The sequence below is a fragment of the Sphaeramia orbicularis genome, chromosome 20 (assembly GCF_902148855.1).
Source record: "Sphaeramia orbicularis chromosome 20, fSphaOr1.1, whole genome shotgun sequence".
Classification (NCBI taxonomy): domain Eukaryota; kingdom Metazoa; phylum Chordata; class Actinopteri; order Kurtiformes; family Apogonidae; genus Sphaeramia; species Sphaeramia orbicularis.
Window position 1 is genome coordinate 2,324,120 of NC_043976.1, and position 21,855 is coordinate 2,345,974.

A 21,855-nucleotide genomic window follows, 5' to 3' on the forward strand; every position below is an offset into this window, starting at 1 on the left:
CGGGGCTGTGTTGCTGGTGCCTGGTCGCCGGGGTCGGCGGCTGCCTCCTGGTGCGGATGGCTCCCTGAGACAGCGCCTCCTAAACTGATGTTTTACTTTTACTTGTACATTTTTGTTCTGGTCTACCCGTGCTCAGTCAGTCTTCTTAAGTATGTGTGAGCTTGTGGGTTTGCATGTATATGTGTGTGTGTGTGTGTGTGTGTGTGTGTGTGTGTGTGCGGGTGAGTGGGTGGGTGTGGGTGGGGGGCGGTACGGATTTTTAAACTGATATGTAAAGCACTTTGTGCTACAGTTTTTAATGTATGAAAAGTGCTATATAAATAAAGATTATTATTATTATTATTACTATTATTATTATTATTATTATTATTATTATTATTATTATTATAAATTATGCAAATTACGATCAATAATGAATCGGCTGCGTCCGGTGCGTTTTGGATCTAATCAGCAATCGGTCGGATGTTACCAAGCGGTTTCCTGCAGGATTCTTCAAATATTATAAAAACGACGCGAAATACTGAAAAACGGCCAAATTCTGTGGCACTTTTAAGGCTTATTAGCCCCTTAACTGTCTGGCACTTAAAGAGTTAAGTAAATTTTTATGTGCAAGTTATATTTGCACAATTTGAGGGTCAGTGGAAAAGCGACTACTGTCAGTCCTGTTCTATTTTTGATAATGATGAAATACACTGGAAAAAATCTAAATCTGACCAAGTGTATTTTTCTCATTTCTAGTCCAAATATCTCATCACACTTAAAATAAGACAGAATCACCTAAAAGGGAACTTTTGCATTTTTTTGCTTGATTCAATTCAATTTTGCCGGATTCAAGCAAAAAAAAAAAAATCTGCCAATGGAACAAGTGAAAATGATCTTGGTTAGATTTGTTGAACTCAGATTTTCCAGATCTATTGTCTATAACTCAGTTCTTATATCTCACTGAACAGTTCCTCTGTAGGTGATTCTGTCTGATTTTAGGTGTGATGAGATATTTGGACTAGAAATAAGAAAAATACACTTGGTCAGATTTAGATTTTTTCCAGTGTAAAATTTGACACAATAATCACAGACAGACTCACCTGTTCAAGAAGGCCTACCCATCACAAAACGTCCCTTACATCTTACCCCGTACTATTCCATCTGTTGCACTTCTTTTCCATTTGTATCTTATTTATTGTCTTTTTATTCTTTGCTGTACAGTGTCCTTGGGTTTGATAAAAGACTCTTACAAATAAAAATCATTATTATTATCATTAAAAACAGTCAAAAACAGGGGTAAACATTTCCCCCCGTGCACAGCCCTAATCCAATCCACACTTAGATCATAGTGTGTCTTCTACTGGACAGTGTCCCAGCGCTAGAGGACGAGCAGCTGCAGGAGTCTGGACACCACAGTGACGTTGAGGCTGTTACCCAGAACTCTGTACTGTTGTTTGACAGACGTCTGCTCTGGTACGGCTGCAAAATAAAGAAAAGGTTGTTTTTAGTTCAGTTTGTTTGTTTGTTTACACTCTAGCAGCAGAACTATTGTTTGAATTCATACTAAATTGCATTTATAGAGTGCCAGTAACCCAGAATAGATCTCATTACATTTTGGGAAAAGAAGGTCAAATATCACATTTTTTATGAATTTTTAAAATCTTTTTTTCTCCCCCATTTACTTAAAATGATTAATGATTAATTTCAAATGTCTATAAAAACATCAATTCTGTTTCAATTTACTTCAAACTTGTCACATACATAGAGACAATTATTATGACATCAGCACATGCATAGACATGATGACATCAGCTGGATCGATGCCAAAATAAGCAACAATACATGCGAGGGCCGGGGCTTTTTGTGCCTGGAACCACTTGTTATCATAAATTTTCCACATGTAAATATAAGATGATATTATCTAAAATCATTTGTCATCATGAAAATAAAATTTTGGAATTAAACCCTGACAGTTCAGGAATGGGTTTTATATCCAGTAAAATGTTAAAACAACAGAACCAATAAAACTCCAAACTGACAAACAGTCGAAGTAGTAGCTTTGTTTGTTTGTTTGTTTGTTTGTTTACACTTTAGCAGCAAATCTATTGGTTGAGTTCAGACCAAACTGGGTTAATAGATTACCAGTAACACAGAATAAATGTGATTAGATTTTGGTAAAAGTGGGTCAACGTTAAAATTTTTCATGAATTTTTTTAATCTTTTTTTTCATTTACTTCTAATGGCTGAAATGTGTCTATGATGACATCAGCACACACAGACATGATGACATCAGCACACACAGACATGATGACATCAGCGGGATCAATGCCAAACGTGCGAGTGGCAGGGTTTGTTGTGAATCCGTGTGTCATTCGTTCTTTTCATATTCAATTGAGAATCCACAATTGGAAAACGAAAAAATGACTCATTATTTCATTATTCATGTAGAAATTTAAAAAAAAAAAAAAAAAAAAAGTTTTTCATTCTTTCGATTGTTCGCATAAGTTAAAAATTGGAAATAATCAAATGGACCAAATGTCGGTTTCATGTTGAAATTTTTCATATCTGATTTAGTTTGACCTGGAAGTTCCTGACTGGTTGGGTGTGTTGTTCTGGACAGTTGTGGGTTTGTTAGTATTCTGTCTAATGCATTCTGTGATAATGGAGAATTTGGTGTTATTCAGAGGCAGCAAACGTGTTACTGTGAAGGAGGACGACATGACAACTGACAAAATGGTCCACGTATTGTTGTTTTGTAATAATAATACAGTGGGTCCATGGGACACAATCTAAGAAGGAGACACTTCAACCAACACACCAACAAGTCTGGAACTTCTGGGTCAAACCAAATCAGATATCAAACACGTCAACATGAAACCACACATTTGGTCCATTTGATTATTTCCCATTTTTTATTTGTGCGAACAATCAAAATCATTTTCCGATTGTGGATTCTCAATTGAATATGAAAAGAACGAATGATACACGGATTGCTGTTCCTGGAACCACATGTTAACATTATTTTTGACCAAAGGTTTGCGACCCACTGACACTGGGTTTGAGACCCACTTCTGGATCCTGACCCACCAGCTGAGAGTCCCTGATCCATAACATATATATATGCAGCTTTAAAGGCAGACTCACAGAAGGTTTTAGGGAAGCCCATCAGGTTGGCCACTTCTCTGGGGGTGAAATAACGAAGCTTCAGTTTCAGCAGCTCCTTCAGTTTGTCTTCATCAGACAGATGATCCAGGTCTTTAAACACGTCCTCCATCTGTGAGGACACACAAACGGACACATGCAGTACACCAGAACATGAAGAACCCGATGAAATACAGTTTTACACTTTTATGTTTAGGATTTTACAGGAAATGGTTTTTCCCACATGAACAACAGTAAGTGTCCAAACTGTGGTAGAACGGGTCAGTTTGGACGTTTCCCGGGTCAACAGCACCAGCCACAGGGAGAACGGAGGTGATCTGGGCTTCTACTGTGGAGGTTTTCCTCCTAAAAACTGAGCCCAGGTGACAGAGCTTAGGCCGACACAGGAAATGACAAAACATCCCGTCTTAAAACCCATCTTTTCTCCTTGGCTTTTGCTCCTTTTCGATCATGGGTGTGTACATGTTTGTTCACCTGATGATTATTGAACGTCTGCTGATGAAATGCACAACCATGAACGAAAGAAATGAAATGAACTGACCATCTGTACTGGTGAATTTAGTTCAGCAACAAAAAAACTGGAAAAGTAAGACTGGAAAAGCACTCAGAGAGCGCAGAACTCCGCCAAGGCCGATCTGCCCCCCCAATCACCACCAAAATTTATTCATTTGTTCCTTGTGCCAGTATCAACATTTCCTGAAAATTTCATGAAAATCTGTCCATAACTTTTAGAGTTATCTTGCTAACTAACCAGATAAAAACTGGTCGATTTGACAGATGAACCGTACCTGTACTTCAGTGGAACTCTGCAGAACCGAGCCCGTTCCCTCCACGTAACGTCCGTACCTCAGGATTAAACATGTTCATATCCCGTTAAAGTCCACAGAAACAGACCACAGTCAACAAGAGCAGCTGGATTTGTCTTCATTTTTCCAACAAATTACAAATGATAAAAAAAAAAAAGCCAAGTGTGATCCAAACCCTGGACTAGAAGCAGGTCAGTGAACTCACCCTTTGGTAAAGCAGACGGACCTCCTGCACGTGGGTCTGACTATGTCCAATAACAGGGCGTAACGCAGCAGAGTTTTAGGAGGGAGGAGGTAATCCTCCATGTTTATCTCCTTGGACGGTTCCAGAAAGTCTTGGATCTGCCTGATGGACAAATCGCTGTTTTGACACTTCTTCCTCTGAGCGTCTGTTGTGGTTTCAAGTTTATACAGGACTGGACTTGGATGTGGTTCGACGTCTGGACCATGAGGATCCTGGTCTGTGGGCTCGGCAGGAACTGGAAACGCATCTGAAATCTAACATTACATTGTCTGTCAGAAACGCTCACTTGTATCATGTGGAACAAGTTAGAACCTGGTCCTTCATTATCACCACAATGACCAAAGTTATTTCAAAAAGTTTGTTTTTTTGACTTTTTTACTTGTTTTGTATTTCATCAACCTGAGCCATAAACAAAAATACCACATACTAGGTAACTGTCATATATATATATATATATATATATATACACATATCATCATGACGATGGGAGTGAGTGAAACAGAGCAAAATAGAACTATAAATCAAATAATCCTCTCTTTTTCTCAAATTCCAGAAAAGCCGTGCTGATTGGCTGGTATCAGGTCAATGGAAGGACACCATGTGCACGCAACATTTATGATGACAAATGAGCCCAGGAATGGACCTAAGACAACAAAATCTAAGCCCGTTGTCATGTGTTCTTCACCAGAGCCATCTTCCCTGTTGTGGTCATTTAGGGGACACAGGAACTGTGTGTTTACACTTCCCCAACTTCTTACTTTCACATCTGTGTCTTATTATGTTTGCTTATCCAGAGGTGGATGTAAACCTAAGAACAGAGACTGAATAACCAAAATCCCTATCTGTTGCCGTGTTAATAGTGTCACAGTAGTGTATTAACGTTGATTGTACTCAGCATGTTAACCCTTTTATGCATACCTATGCAAGAGCCCATTTGCCGGATCTTTGAGACCATACATGTGTGTCCTGTTCATGTCACGGTGAATTATGTTGAAAGTAAGAGTAACACTGTTTATAACATGTCTGATAATAATGGTGCTTATCTTACTGATGCTGAGTGAGGTTATAGCTGATGTATAAGTTTGATCTTATTTAAGGGTCTTATTTAAGGTTGGAGCAGTTTTCTTACAAGTTTGCAAAGAGTCCTATCTCTCTCCCAAAGAAAGGGAAACTTGACGCCTTGGGAGCATGCAAACGACCTACGAGGTGGGCTGGACTGGCGCCAAAACGGACAAAGAAAGCAACGCCCAGAGGCATCGATGACTCATCAATATGCACGAGGAGGGCGTGCCGGGTTGGTTTCTGGCAAAATTATAAAAGAAAATGAAACCAGTCTCTCATCAGAGCTTTTTCCATCACTCTCAGCTCTCAAACGTCCCAGCGAGAGCTGTTTCCATCTTCCTCCGCTGTCAAACTTCTCAGAGAGTTGTTCCATCTTCTCGGCTCTCAAACTTCTCCTGGCGAGCTTTCCAGAACCCAGCCGCCAGGGCCAGCTGTCCACCTCCTACGGCCAGCAGAGCTTCAGACCTCCAGAGCTCCAGCGCGAGCACGCCGCTCCACAGCCTGTTGCCGCTTCGAACTCCGTCAGAAGACGTCACCCCAACTTCATCCGTTCTCCATCAAGGCCTCTCCAGCCCTGCAGCCTCACCGCTGCCGTGTCACTCCAGCTGTGTGCCTGCATCCTTCAAGACCTGCAGCTTGTAAGGAAACTTGCTCCTGACTTATCTGAGTTGGTGTAATTCCCAATTTAAGTAGACTTACCTCAACTTAACCTCACTAACATTATAATATCTTTAATATAGCCATCTGCCAATTTAGTCTACTTTTCTCCTGTCCATAATCTCCTGCTCCCTTTGGTCATATTTGTCTGTTGTCTTCGTTTTATTTGTATGTCTTAGTTTAGTTAATAAATTCTTTATGTGTGTACAAATCTGCTGCTTCAGTTATTTGTGTACTGCCTCTTCACACTCGGGTTCCCTGTAGAGTCAACGGCCCACTAACTTTGAAAGGTTTCCAAATTATTGGTTTGGGTTGATTTAAGTTTAAGCTTAGTTATAAATCTGTAATTAAATTAATCAATAAATCAATGCTCCTTTCTTATATAAATTGGCTTCCTTTTCATTATACATATATATATATATATGTATATATATATATATATATATGTATAACAGGCAACTGCACATTAGAAAATACTAGTACAAATTACTAAAGTAGCAATAATAACAAATAAGTAATTTTGTTCTATTATAATATGCAAATAATATGCAAATATTTGTTTAATAATCACAAGATAAAAAATTTAAGTAAATAATCTGATAATAGTAATAGTAGTTGTAACAACAATATATAAGTAATATGTAATCTGAGTAATCGCAATAATAACAAGAAGAACTAAACTGACAATAAACAACATTGCAGTTGTAATGTGCAGTGGATCCTAATATTATCATTAATAATAATATTATTAACATTAATAATATTATTATTACCAATGAAGTCATTCAGTTCCTTCTGTTTCTCATTTTGCTGCTTCAAGGGCTAAACGTTCATTTACTGCCTAATAATATTCAAACCATTGAGCTAAAATAATCAGTATTCTCGCCCTTTATCCTGTCAGTGTCAGACTGTTATGGCCTGTGCTTTGTATGAACGTAAACCAAAAAAAAATCTAAGTTCCAAACCTTTTTCTGCATCTCATCACCGTCACTTTCTGCTGAAATCTTGGCGATGAGGAAATAGCGGAGTCTGGAATTAGGGATTCCAACCTGGAGTTAAAGGTAAAACAGTCACATTATTATTATTATTATTGTTGTTGTTGTTGTTGTTGTTGTTGTTGTTGTTGTTATTATTATTATTATTATATGACGTCCACAGTTCAAATGTGCTGAACCAAATGAACCACAGGGTCTTGTCTCTTACACTGGTTGGTGAGACCATGACCTCCTGGAAACTGTATCCACATTCCTTCAGTGTTAGGACCAGATGTTCCCTGTGAAAAGATGGATGGAGAAACTTTTTATTTTTATTTTTTTCCAACTTTATTGAAAATATATTGGTATACAGAACAGAGAGATTTTAAACAAACATTAAGATGTCAAAAGGAAAAAGCATCTAAACCAATAAATTACAATAATGCAAAGACTTAGAAACACAAAGAATAGACAAATAATAATAAAAACTTAAAATATACAGATCTAAGAAAAGTAAATAAATACATCAGAGTAAGTTCAGTCCATTTTAAAGAATTCCTTATAAATTACTAGAGTATTAATGCTTTTTTTATTAAAGACAAATTCCATTTAATATATTTTTCAAATTCAATTCGAAAGACTTTAAAATTTGGGCGTGTTTTGGCATTTCAGGGCTCGTGACTGCGACTGAATTAGGGTCGCATGCGCCTGAGAATTTCGGTAGTGCGACTGTTTTTGAGATTACGATCGCACGGTGCGCCAATAAAAAAATGAGCGAAAATTAATACGTGCGCCTAGAATAATGGCTGCAGAAGTAACTCGTCAGCTGAAAATAAACAAGCTCCACGCCCCGCTGACTGAAGCGGAAAACCTAGTCCCCGCCCCCTCGCGTGCGCATCTCTGCGGATGGTCCAACACTGCATGACTTCGATGCACTGCCAGCGGTCAGGAAGTACCTACACTCTGGCACCAGGTCAAGGAGGCCTGACTTCAGGCGTGGTGTAGACCACAGTGACTAAGGGCCTTTAGGCCATGAAATAAAAAAGTTGGTTGTTGCAAATAATGGTGTGATTCGTCTTTCTTCTCCAAGAACCAACTAAAGTATATACCACACATTGACAATTGTTTTGCACCTGTGTCAATGTAAGCTTTTTCTTTCATACTCTATTCAAATACTTTATTCTAGGTTGTTAACATTGCTTAAATACATATAGGAATATTACTTGGTATGGCCAAGAGTTTTGCTTGTTCTCCAAATTTTTTATATAATAGTGGTGCGCCTAGATTTTAGCCTGTGCTCCTAACTTTTTAGGGTTAGGAGCACAGTGCTCCTAGGTCAAAAAGTTAATTTTGAGCCCTGCATTTTTATTTTCGTGTATATGAAATTTTCCCAATAAAATAACCAGATTAACAATAAATTCTAAATTACAAATGTCATGTTTAAAATATGTAAGTACATTTTGGGACGTTATAGATATAATCCTCACCACGGGGATCCCCCAAGGCTCTGTGTTGGGCCCCCTCCTTTTTGCCATATACACCACCTCACTGGGTCAGATCATCCACTCACACGGCTTCTCATATCATTGCTATGCTGATGATACCCAGCTCTATCTGTCATTCCCACCTGATGACTCCACAGTCTCAGTGTGAATCTCAGATTGTCTCTCTGACAGATCTGCATGGATGAAAGCCCATCACCTTCAGCTGAACCTGTCCAAAACTGAACTGCTGCTCTTCCCAGCTAAGCCAACCATACAGCAGGACATCTCCATCACTATTGACTCCTTATCTCTGGCTCCTACCAGTGTAGTACGTAACTTGGGAGTCATGATTGATAATCAGTTGACCTTCACAGATCATGTTGCCTCTGTCACCCGATCATGCCGTTTCACTCTGTTCAACCTAAGAAAGATCAGGCCATACCTAACCCAACAGGCCACCCAGCTCCTGGTGCAGACTATGGTTATCTCCACCCAGCTCCTGGTGCAGACTATGGTTATCTCCACCCAGCTCCTGGTGCAGACTATGGTTATCTCCACCCAGCTCCTGGTGCAGACTATGGTTATCTCCACCCAGCTCCTGGTGCAGACTATGGTTATCTCCCGCCTTGACTACTGCAGTGCTCTTCTAACGGGCCTCCCAGCTTGTGTTGTCAAACCACTACAGATGGTCCAGAATGCAGCAGCGCGTCTGGTCTTCAATCAGCCTAAAAGGGCACATGTCACCCCCTTACTCATTGAGTTACACTGGCTACCCATAGCTGCCCGCATCAAATTCAAATCCTTAATCCTAGCCTACAAAATTCTCAGTGGGTCTGCTCCTTCCTACTTAGGTGCACTAATAAAAGCTTATGTCGCCCCACGACCACTTCGCTCGTCTGGGGAACGTTGTCTGGTGGTCCCCAGACCTTGTACAAGACAATCCAGGCTCTTTTCATGGGTCGTTCCACGTTGGTGGAACGCTCTACCGAGTACTACGAGAACAGAGGCATCCCTGCCTATCTTCAAGAAGCTCCTGAAGACCCAGCTCTTCCGAGAGCACCTCCTATCCTAGCACTTTCAAACATTCCATTTTACATATTCTAATAGGGTTTTTCCCAGGATTATCTCTGGACCTGCTGCAGTGGTCCTGCCTCTCCCCTGCCTTCATCATCACCACTCACTTATCCTCAACTGCCTCCATGTGTCTCCCCCTACTCCCCCCTTCTCTCCCTCTCTCCCAGTCTCTATCTCTATCGCTCTCTCTCTCTCTTTACTCTCTCTCTTTAACCCCAGCTGGTCCTGTCACTCGTCCCTCCTCCTCAGTCTGGTTCTGCTCCAGGTTTCTGCTGTTAAACGTAGTTTTTCCTTCCACTGTCTCCATCACTAGTGTTTGCTCCTGGAGGATTCTGTTGGTTTCTGTAAATTGGCTTCAGTCTGGTTTGGACCAACTCTGTATATAAAGTGTCATCAGAGAACTTTTTGTGATCTGGCGCTATAGAAATAAAATTTGATTGATTAAGTGATTTAATTGGTTTTCCCTGTAAGTCGCTTTGGAGAAAAGCGTCTGCCAAATGCATAAACATAAACAACATAAACACATAATTTCATAACTTTTAGATAGGATATAGTTTTCAATTTTAGACCAGAAGTCGGAAGAGTCGGATGGAGACACAGGAAGTGCTACATGAACTCACTTCCTGTGGTCTGGATGCAGATCAATCTAACTATAGAAGTGGGCGGGACTTTCACTGGAGGAGAACTCAACTCATCCAATCACTGTCCAGATCTAACTTCTATCAGTGATCAATAGAAACTAGACTGATATCTGGAACCATTTACATGTCATAATGGCATGATTTTAATTCAGATATTGAAGTATTAGGATGAATTGTTTTATTAGTTAGTAGTTAATATTTTAACATAGGAGTCATTTGTTTAATTTGCTTTATTTCAATAACATTAGTGATTAGTTCTTTGTGATCAGATTTATGCTTTACCCTGTTCTAGTTTAAATATTTTGTCAGTATGTTAAGTTTAAGACAGGAAACGTGTATGTATAGGAGTTAGTTATCTTCTGTTCTTCCTTTACTGCAGGGCTCTCAGATTCATTTCCTTTCAGGTTCAACATTCAGCCTGATTTGATCTCTAGTGGGCTGAACCAGAAAAATAATAACAGAACCACCTAGAAATAATGACAACTGCAAATTTTTGTCTGTTTTAGTGAAAAAAATACCCATTAAATTACAAAAATACTTACTTTTATAAACTATCCAAACAAAAAAAGATGAGAATAACCTGAAAAAATTCCTTCATAAAAATAAGTGTAATTTTAACAGTCTTCTGCCTCCACTTCTCACTTGTCCATGTGCATTATGAATCACATCTACAAAGACAACAAACACTGATTAACAGACAGAAAATTGTTAAAATTGTGCTTAATTTTCTTCAAACATTTCAGGTTGTTCATATTTGTTCAGGTTATTCACATTTTAGTGTTACAGGATAGTTTGTAAATGTAAATATTTTCAGAAATTAATGTTATTTTTTGCACTAAAACAAAGACAAAAAATTGCAGTTGTCATTATTCATAGACATAATGGAATATTTTTTTCAAATTAAACCAAGAAGAAAATTCATTATTTTTTGTAGGTTATTATGTTATTTGACTGTAGATCATATTGGTCTGAATGTGGAACCTGAACTGAAATGAGTTCCACAGCCTTGACTGGAATTTTTGTACTTTGCAAATTCATCCCATGGGCCGGATTGGAACCTTTAGTGGGCCGCATTTGGGCCCCAGGCCACATGTTTGACACCCCTGCTTTAGATGCACGTCTAAACACACACACACATTCACATAATGTTGTCAAACATAAGGTGGTAAGAAGTAAACTTGTTGTTGGTGTACGTTTACTTAGAGTTGAGGCCTCAGCTCTGTTTGATCCAGATCAATAACGCTAAGTTAAAGACCAACCCATTTGTACGGTGAACCCCCCCAGGGAAAATAAACGTCCAGTTCATCTGATGTTTGAGCTCATTTATTTTAGTCCTCAGCGCTGAGTGTCCATCTGATTTATGACCTGAATAAATTTTGTCAACTTTGAGACCAAGCTGAATCCAGACTCATGCCTGGAGCTTCAATAAAAGAACACATTGACAATAACATGTGTCTGGTTTTAAACAATGACGCTCAGATAATGAGTGATCAGATTTGGTCCTCATTTAGCTTCAGTTTGAACGCAGGTTAACTCTACCACCTGCTCTGACATACACACTCACCAGAACAAAGGGCACAGTTGGACTAATAAACCTTTTACAGTCGCACAATCAGCCGCCGCTGCAAAATCTGCAGCCTCTGCTTCTGAATTTTATGAAACGCCATGAAGTTGTAAAACAACTCTACAGTTTGACAAATTGAAGACAGGCTGTGGCAGACAGACAGAGACAGAAGGAGACAGCCAGAGAAGCAGAAGGAGCCCGAAGGAGGACAGACAGAGACAGACAGAGACAGAAGGAGACAGCAGAGACACGACGGAAGACAGAGGAGACAGGACAGAGACAGACCAGCGGACAGAAGGAGACCGACAGAGACCAGACAGAGGACAGAAGGAGACAGACAGAGACAACAGAAGAGGACAGAAGGAGACAGCAGGAGACAGAAGGAGACAGAAGGAGACAGAGACCAGAAGGAGGACAGGACCAGAGACAGAAGGAGACAGACAGAGACAGAAGGCGACAGGACAGAGACAGACCGGAGGATGACAGAAGGAGATCAGAAGGAGACAGACAGAGAAGACAGAGCCAGAAGGAGACAGACAGAGACAGAAGGCAGAAGGAGACAGACAGAGACAGAAGGAGACAGAAAGAGACAGAAAGAGACAGAAGGAGACAGACAGAGAAGAAGGAACAGAAAGGAGACAGACAGAGACCAGAAGGAGACGACAGAGACAGAAAGAGACAGAAGGAGACAGAAGAGACAGAAGGGAGACAGGAGACAGACAGAGACAGACAGAGACAGAAGGAGACAGACAGAGACAGACAGAAACAGAAGGAGACAGAAGGAGACAGACAGAGACAGAAGGAGACAGAAAGAGACAGACAGAGACAGACAGAGACAGAAGGAGACAGAAGGAGACAGACAGAGACAGAAGGAGACAGAAGAGACAGACAGAGACAGACAGAGACAGAAGGAGACAGAAGGAGACAGACAGAGACAGACAGAGACAGAAGGAGACAGACAGAGACAGAAGGAGACAGACAGAGACAGAAAGAGACAGAAGGAGACAGACAGAGACAGACAGAGACAGAAGGAGACAGAAGGAGACAGACAGAGACAGAAGGAGACAGAAGGAGACAGACAGAGACAGAAGGAGACAGACAGAGACAGAAGGAGACAGACAGAGACAGGAGACAGACAGAGACAGAAGGAGACAGAAGGAGACAGACAGAGACAGAAGGAGACAGACAGAGACAGACAGAGACAGAAGGAGACAGACAGAGACAGAAGGAGACAGAAAGAGACGGAAGGAGACAGACAGAGACAGAAAGAGACAGAAGGAGACAGACAGAGACAGAAAGAGACAGAAGGAGACAGAAAGAGACAGAAGGAGACAGGAGACAGACAGAGACAGAAGGAGACAGAAACAGAAGGAGACAGAAGGAGACAGACAGAGACAGAAGGAGACAGGAGACAGACAGAGACAGACAGAGACAGAAGGAGACAGAAGGAGACAGACAGAGACAGAAAGAGACAGAAGGAGACAGAAGGAGACAGGAGACAGACAGAGACAGACAGAGACAGAAGGAGACAGAAGGAGACAGACAGAGACAGAAGGAGACAGAAGGAGACAGACAGAAGGAGACAGACAGAGACAGACAGACAGAGACAGAAGGAGACAGAAGGAGACAGACAGAGACAGAAGGAGACAGAAGGAGACAGACAGAGACAGAAAGAGGCAGACAGAGACAGAAGGAGACAGACAGAGACAGAAGGAGACAGACAGAGACAGAAGGAGACAGAAGGAGACAGACAGAGACAGACAGAGACAGAAGGAGACAGACAGAGACAGAAGGAGACAGAAGGAGACAGAAGGAGACAGACAGAGACAGAAGGAGACAGAGACAGACAGAGACAGACAGAGACAGAAGGAGACAGACAGAGATAGACAGAGACAGAAGGAGACAGAAGGAGACAGACAGAGACAGAAGGAGACAGACAGAGACAGAAAGAGACAGAAGGAGACAGACAGAGACAGACAGAGACAGAAGGAGACAGACAGAGACAGACAGAGACAGAAGGAGACAGAAGGAGACAGAAGGACACAGACAGAGACAGGAGACAGACAGAGACAGAAGGAGACAGAAGGAGACAGAAGGAGACAGAAGGAGACAGAAGGAGACAGAAGGAGACAGAAGGAGACAGAAGGAGACAGAAGGAGACAGAAGGAGACAGAAGGAGACAGAAGGAGACAGAAGGAGACAGAAGGAGACAGAAGGACACAGAAGGAGACAGAGGGAGACAGAAGGAGACAGAAGGAGACAGAAGGAGACAGAGACAGAAGGAGACAGAAGGAGACAGAAGGAGAAGACAGAGACAGAAGGAGACAGACAGACAGGAGACAGAAGGAGACAGAAGGAGACAGAAGGAGACAGAAGGAGACAGAAGGAGACAGAAGGAGACAGAAGGAGACAGAAGGAGACAGAAGGAGACAGAAGGAGACAGAAGGAGACAGAAGGAGACAGAAGGACACAGAAGGAGACAGAAGGAGACAGAAGGAGACAGAGACAGAAGGAGACAGAAGGAGACAGAAGGAGACAGAAGGAGACACAGAGACAGAAGGAGACAGACAGAGACAGACAGAGACAGAAGGAGACAGAGACAGACAGAGACAGAAGGAGACAGACAGAGACAGACAGAGACAGACAGAGACAGAAGGAGACCGAGAGACAGAGACAGACCGAGACAGACAGAGCAGAAGAGACGAAGGAGACAGACAGAACAGACAGACGAGAGACAGACAGAGACAGACAGAGACAGAAGGAACAAGACAGAAGGAGACAGACAGAGACAGACAGAGACAGAAGGAGACAGACAGAGACAGACAGAGACAGAAGGAGACAGACAGAGACAGAAGGAGACAGACAGAGACAGACAGAGATAGAAGGAGACAGAAGGAGACAGACAGAGACAGACAGAGACAGAAGGAGACAGAAGGAGATAGACAGAAACAGAAGGAGACAGACAGAGACAGACAGAGACAGAAGGAGACAGAAGGAGACAGAAGGAGACAGAAGGAGACAGAAGGAGACAGAAGGAGACAGAAGGAGACAGAAGGAGACAGAAGGAGACAGAAGGAGACAGAAGGAGACAGAAGGAGACAGAAGGAGACAGAAGGAGACAGAAGGAGACAGAAGGAGACAGAAGGAGACAGAAGGAGACAGAAGGATGGACAGACAGAGACGAAAGCAGACAGAAGAGACAGACAGAGACAGACAGAGACAGAAGAGACAGAAGGAGACAGACAGAGGACAGAAGAGGACAGAAAGGAGACAGACAGAGACAGAAGGAGACAGACAGAGACAAGGAGACAGACAGAGACAGAAGGAGACAGAAGGAGACAGAAGGAGACAGACAGAGACAGAAGGAGACAGACAGAGACAGAAGGAGACAGACAGAGACAGACAGAGACAGAAGGGACAGGAACAGACAGAGACAGAAGGAGAAGGAGACAGAAGACGACAGAAGGAGACAGACAGAGACAAGAAGGAGGACGAGACAGACAGAGACAGACAGGAGACAGAAGGGACAGAAGGAGACAGACAGAGACAGAAAGAGACAGAAGGAGACAGACAGAGACAGAAGGAGACAGACAGGACAGACAGAAGAGACAGAAGGAGACAGACAGAGACAGAAGAGAGACAGAAGAGCAGACAGAGACCAGACAGAGACAGAAGGAGACAAGAAGAGACAGACAGAGACAGACAGGAGACAGAAGGAGACAGACAGATCAGAAGAGGAACAGACAGAGGAGACAGAAGGAGAAAGAAGGAGACAGAAAGAGACAGAAGGAGACAGAAGAGACAGACAGAGACAGACAGAGACAGAAGGAGACAGAAGGACACAGAAGAAGACAGAAGGAGACAGACAGAGACAGACAGAGACAGAGGAGACAGAAGGAGACAGAAGGAGACAGAAGGAGACAGAAGGAGACAGAAGGAGACAGACAGAGACAGAAGGAGACAGAAGGAGACAGACAGAGACAGGAGACAGACAGAGACAGAAGGAGACAGAAGGAGACAGAAAGAGACAGAAGAGACAGAAGGAGACAGACGGATCAGGACAGAGACAGAAGAGACAGAAGGAGACAGAAGAGACAGAAGGAGACAGACAGAGACAGAAGGAGACAGACAGAGACAGAAGGAGACAGACAGAGACAGAAGGAGACAGAAGGAGACAGACAGAGACAGAAGGAGACAGACAGAGACAGACAGAGACAGAAGGAGACAGACAGAGACAGAAGGAGACAGAAGAGACGGAAGGAGACAGACAGAGACAGAAAGAGACAGAAGGCGGACCAGACAGAGACAAAAGAGACAGAAGGAGACAGAAAGAGACAGAAGGAGACAGGCAGGACAGACAGAGACGAAGGAAGACAGAAACAGAAGGAGACAGAAGGAGACAGACAGAGACAGAAGGAGACAGGAGACGACAGAGGACAGACAGAGACAGAAGGAGACCAGAAGGAGACAGAAGAGACAGAAAGAGACAGAAGGAGACAGAAGAGAGACCAGGAGACAGACAGGAGACAGACAGAGACAGAGGAGGAGACAGAAGGAGACAGACAGAGACAGAAGGAGACAGAAGAGCAGACAGACAGAAGAGACAGACAGAGACAGACAGACAGAGACAGAAGGAGACAGAAGGAGACAGACAGAGACAGAAGGAGACAGAAGGAGACAGACAGAGACAGAAAGAGGCAGACAGAGACAGAAGGAGACAGACAGAGACAGAAGGAGACAGACAGAGACAGAAGGAGACAGAAGGAGACAGACAGAGACAGACAGAGACAGAAGGAGACAGACAGAGACAGAAGGAGACAGAAGGAGACAGACAGAGACAGACAGAGACAGAAGGAGACAGAAGGAGACAGACAGAGACAGACAGAGACAGAAGGAGACAGACAGAGATAGACAGAGACAGAAGGAGACAGAAGGAGACAGAAGGAGACAGAAGGAGAAAGAAGGAGACAGAAAGAGACAGAAGGAGACAGAAGGAGACAGAAGGAGACAGAAGGAGACAGAAGGAGACAGAAGGAGACAGAAGGAGACAGAAGGAGACAGAAGGACACAGACAGAGACAGGAGACAGACAGAAACAGAAGGAGACAGAAAGGAGACAGACAGAGACAGACAGAGACAGAAGGAGACAGACAGAGACAGACAGAGACAGAAAGAGACAGACAGAGACAGAAGGAGACAGAAGGAGACAGAAGGAGACAGAAGGAGACAGAAAGAGACAGAAGGAGACAGAAGGAGACAGAAGAGACAGAAGGAGACAGAAGGAGACAGAAGGAGACAGAAGGAGACAGAAGGAGACAGAAGGAGACAGGCAGAGACAGACAGAGACAGAAGGAGACAGACAGAGACAGAAGGAGACAGAAAGAGACAGAAGGAGACAGACAGAGACAGACAGAGACAGAAGGAGACAGACAGAGACAGACAGAGACAGAAGGAGACAGAAGGAGACAGACAGAGACAGAAGGAGACAGACAGAGACAGAAAGAGACAGACAGAGACAGAAGGAGACAGACAGAGACAGAAGGAGACAGAAGGAGACAGACAGAGACAGAAAGAGACAGAAGGAGACAGACAGAGACAGAAGGAGACAGAAGGAGACAGACAGAGACAGAAGGAGACAGAAGGAGACAGAAAGAGACAGAAGGAGACAGACAGAGACAGACAGAGACAGAAGGAGGACAGACAGAAACAGAAGGAGACAGAAGGAGACAGACAGAGACAGACAGAGACAGAAGGAGACAGAAGGAGACAGACAGAGACAGGCAGAGACAGAAGGAGACAGAAGGAGACAGACAGAAGGAGACAGACAGAGACAGACAGAGACAGAAGGAGACAGACAGAGACAGAAAGAGGCAGACAAAGACAGAAGGAGACAGAAGGAGACAGAAGGAGACAGAAGGAGACAGAAGGAGACAGAAGGAGACAGAAGGAGACAGAAGGAGACAGAAGGAGACAGAAGGAGACAGAAGGAGACAGAAGGAGACAGAAGGAGACAGAAGGAGACAGAAGGAGACAGAAGGAGACAGACAGAGACAGACAGAAACAGAAGGAGACAGACAGAGACAGACAGAGACAGAAGGAAACAGACAGAGACAGACAGAGACAGAAGGAGACAGACAGAGACAGAAGGAGACAGACAGAGACAGAAGGAGACAGACAGAGACAGACAGAGACAGAAGGAGACAGAAGGAGACAGACAGAGACAGACAGAGACAGAAGGAGACAGACAGAGACAGACAGAGACAGAAGGAGACAGACAGAGACAGACAGAGACAGAAGGAGACAGACAGAGACAGACAGAGACAGAAGGAGACAGACAGAGACAGAAGGAGACAGACAGAGACAGACAGAAACAGAAGGAGACAGACGGAGACAGAAGGAGACAGAAGGAGACAGACAGAGACAGAAGGAGACAGAAGGAGACAGACGACTCTGTCTCTGCATCTACATTTGATCAACTCAGTAAAATTTACTGCAGTGTTTCCAACTCCTCAGTATTAAATTTTCTATTATTTATCCTAAAAGTCACTAGAAGTTTCTAAATGACATCATCACCTCATTTGCATAATTGTAAATGTTCAGGTAATTGTAATGAGCGTTGTAGGACAGAGGAATAACACTCTGTTAGAGATAAAAATAAACAGAAAAAAAAAATAAACAAAATAATCCGCAAAATGCCCAATATAATCAACAAAATGAATAAAATAATCAACAAAACAAATAAAGTAATCAACAAAATAAACAAAACAATCAGCAAACTGATGAAAATAATCAACAAAATGAATAAAATAATCAACAAAAACAACTAAATAATAAACAAACTGACTAAAATAATTAACAAAATGAGCTAAATCTATATTATTTGTCTTAAAAGTCTCTAGAAGTTTCTAAATGACAGCATCACCTAATTTGCATAATTGTAAATGTTCAGGAATAACATTGTGTTAGAGACACAAAGTGAGAATAAAACCATCCTGAACATGTTTGGAACTCCAGATGAACTCTCCTCTGTCTGTTCTAGTTTAGTTTAACGGCCCAGGTCCAACTGTCCTCCTTTATCTGGACTTGGGGACCAGCTAAAGGGACCCAACACAGACCCTCTGGACCAGATACTGAGGTTAGGGACTGGTTTATCGCTTTGGTGGTTGAGTTTTTCTCTTCCTTTTCTTCAGTTTGGTTTGGTTTTAACCTTATGGTCCACTGAGGAGACGACGACAAGTCACAGAAAAACAGGAACATTTACTACTCACAAGAATCCATTCTTTCTATCTTTCTTAAACTAAATTATGTTTGGTATTTGTTTTATCTCCACACAGTTTGTTCCACAGATGGTCATACAGACACTTTTTAACCTAGTGCGTACTTTATGAATCTTTAAATTTAATTTTCCCCTTAAATCAGAACCTCTCTCTTTCGGAAAACATTTCTTGAATATTGCAGTAAGTTATTCTTTGCTTTACACATTATTTGAATAGTTTTGAACTCCACAAGGTCGATGAGTTTTACAGTTTTAGGTTGTAAAAACAGTGGATTGGTGTGTTCATGAAAACTAACATTATGAACAGCTCTTATTGCTCTTTTTTGTCGTATTAAAAGTCTTTGTAATGGATGGGGATTGTTCTTGTTTGTATTGACTCATGTCTGTAACATATTGTTTGTACATTTTCTGCATAATTACCAATAAAAAGACTTTGAGCTAAAAAAAAAAAAAAAACAAACATCTGGATGACAGTGCATCCGTTCAGGTGTTTGGATGAAGCCGTCTTTCTCTCTAGTGTTACCTGGCACAGGAGACCTCAAAGCCTTTGACGTTCTCCAGCAGGATGTATCGGGGCAGCCTGGAGAACCTGGACACACAGATGGTGTTTATGGACATTTATATCAAGGAAGACAAGATAACAGGGGTTAAGGACAGCAGCACAAAAGAATGACATCTACCCATGAACTACAACAAAGACAGGATGTCATCAATGAACATGTGATTACAAATTAAAAAAAGATTATTATTTAACAACACTGTCAAACAATGGAATCGATGGTAAATTATAAAGCCAGACATCTCTGATTAAAAATGTTATGTGTGTGTTTTATTAATGTTACACGAAGGGTCAAATGTGACATGAACAGCATTTAAAGGTTATTCCAAAAAGTAACAAGTGGTTCCAGGCAAAACAAGCCCCGCCCCTCGCATGTATTGTATCTTATTTTGTCATGGATCCAGCTGATGTCATCATGTCCATATGTGTGCTGATGTCATATCAATTACCTCTATACATGTGCCAAGTTTGATGGAAACTGAAACAAAATTGATGTTGTTATAGACATTTGACATTTTGCCCATTACAAGGAAATGGGGAAAAAAAGGATTTAAAAAATTCATAAAACTGAAACTTTGACCTACTTTTCCCAAAATGTAATCAGATCTATTCTGGGTCACTGGTAATCTATAAACCCAATTTGGTCTGAATTCAACCAATAGTTTTGCTGCTACAGTGTTAACAAACAAACAAACAAATAAACAGAACCAAAAACAATAGCCCTTGCCTCCCCTTGGGGGGTGTGGGGGGTAAAAAGCTGAATGTGAGGTTTAGACCTTGGAAGAAGATCGAGGATATAGAGGAAGCTCTTCGTTCTCAGGTCAACGACGTCACCCTTAAGTCCAATCCTGTAAAAGAAGAAAAAAATTAGGAAGAAAGATAGGTCGAAGTTTACATTCCAGATCAGTAATGACACAGAAAACTAGAAAAGCACTCAGAGCACAGACCTCCACCAAGGCAGATCAGCCCCATACACACACACACACACACACACACACACACACACACACACACACACCACCACCACCAACATTTAATCATTTGTTCCTTGTGCCAGTATCAACATTTCCTGAAAATTTCATCAAAATCCTTCCATAACTTTGACTTATCTTGCTAACAGACAAACAAACAAACAAACAAACCCCATTGAAAACATAACCACTTTGGCGAAGATAATAATGTAGGACTATCATACAACTACCAAAATAATAACGAATGTAATGACTCCAGTAATTACTGTAAAATACTAAACAGCTAATTTCCAAACTGTAACGCTAACACTGATCTTCCTTCTGTTTCAACGTAATAATGTAGAAATTCTATGTTTATTGTGGCGACTTTCTACCTGAAACCACTTCTTATCAATAACCATCAGTCAAGGTTGAAAAATGCAAAAGAACACAATCTGATTTCATTTCAGGTTCATATTAGACTTAACCAACAAATGCTCATATAAAAGTTTAAACAAATGACAAACTGTTTACAAAGTCTGTGTGTCATTATGGGAACTCTGACCTATTGTTCTATGCATTTATGACTTTGCTGACACATGAAAACAATGGTGTAACACATTAGAAGATTGGATAGAACTTGTTAAAGAAACTTCCCAGATGGAGAAACTCACATTTGCTTTGAGACTCGAACATGAGAAAGTGAAGGACTGCTGGGAACCACAGATGGACTTTATGAACACACCCACTGTTGTTTAAGCTACTAAATTACTGTTGTTTTTATTACCTCCGCCATGGAGGTTATGTTTTCATCAGGGTTTGTCTGTTCATTTGTCTGTCTGTCTGTTAGCAAGATAACTCTAAAAGCTATGGATGGATTTTGATTTTCAGGAAATGCTGATACTGACACAAGGAGCCTTAGAAAAAGGACCGTTTTTTGTGTCACATGGTGTTTGTACCTGGTGAAAGGCTGACACGGAGGACTCATCAAAATCATGTCAAATGACAGTTTATTGAAGTCATCCAGTGGAATGCCCTGAGGGGAGCACATCACATGTATGTCCATGTTAATGTTTAACAGCTTTGCAGAAATAAACCACAAAATAAGTAAACAGAAATGATGTTCTAACATATATCCATCATAACTACAAACATCAGCTGATAAGGAAAGTTTTATCCTGATAACTTTTTGGTTGTATCATCCAACCACATCTGATTATTAAGCCCAAACAGGTCTGAACACACTCCCATTCATCCTCATTCCAACGCCCTGAAAAGCCTTTGAATGGATCACCAAACGCTGAATCAGGTTAAAAGTGGTCAAACTATTATCACCAACCTCGATAGTTTTGTTCCAGAGGGGCGTGTCTGGGAAGTTGTGCTTGTAGACCTGATTGGCTGTGGTGTTTATGTCAACGGCA

General features: G+C 41.7%; 1 protein-coding gene across 1 annotated transcript; it reads right to left on the reverse strand.

Moving 5' to 3' along the window:
• Positions 1-1,167: 1,167 nt before the first annotated feature.
• On the reverse strand, positions 1,168-21,849 carry LOC115411498 (tRNA (cytosine(38)-C(5))-methyltransferase-like). The gene is made up of 10 exons (XM_030123668.1): positions 21,774-21,849; positions 21,394-21,470; positions 20,261-20,332; positions 19,449-19,514; positions 7,117-7,186; positions 6,879-6,962; positions 4,156-4,448; positions 3,933-3,990; positions 3,127-3,256; positions 1,168-1,461 (listed from the first exon to the last, which is right to left on the reverse strand). Exons 2-10 carry the CDS (start codon positions 21,429-21,431, stop codon positions 1,361-1,363), a joined length of 912 nt encoding a protein of 303 aa, XP_029979528.1. The 5' UTR covers positions 21,432-21,470; positions 21,774-21,849; the 3' UTR covers positions 1,168-1,360.
• Between the last annotated feature and the right edge of the window lie 6 nt (positions 21,850-21,855).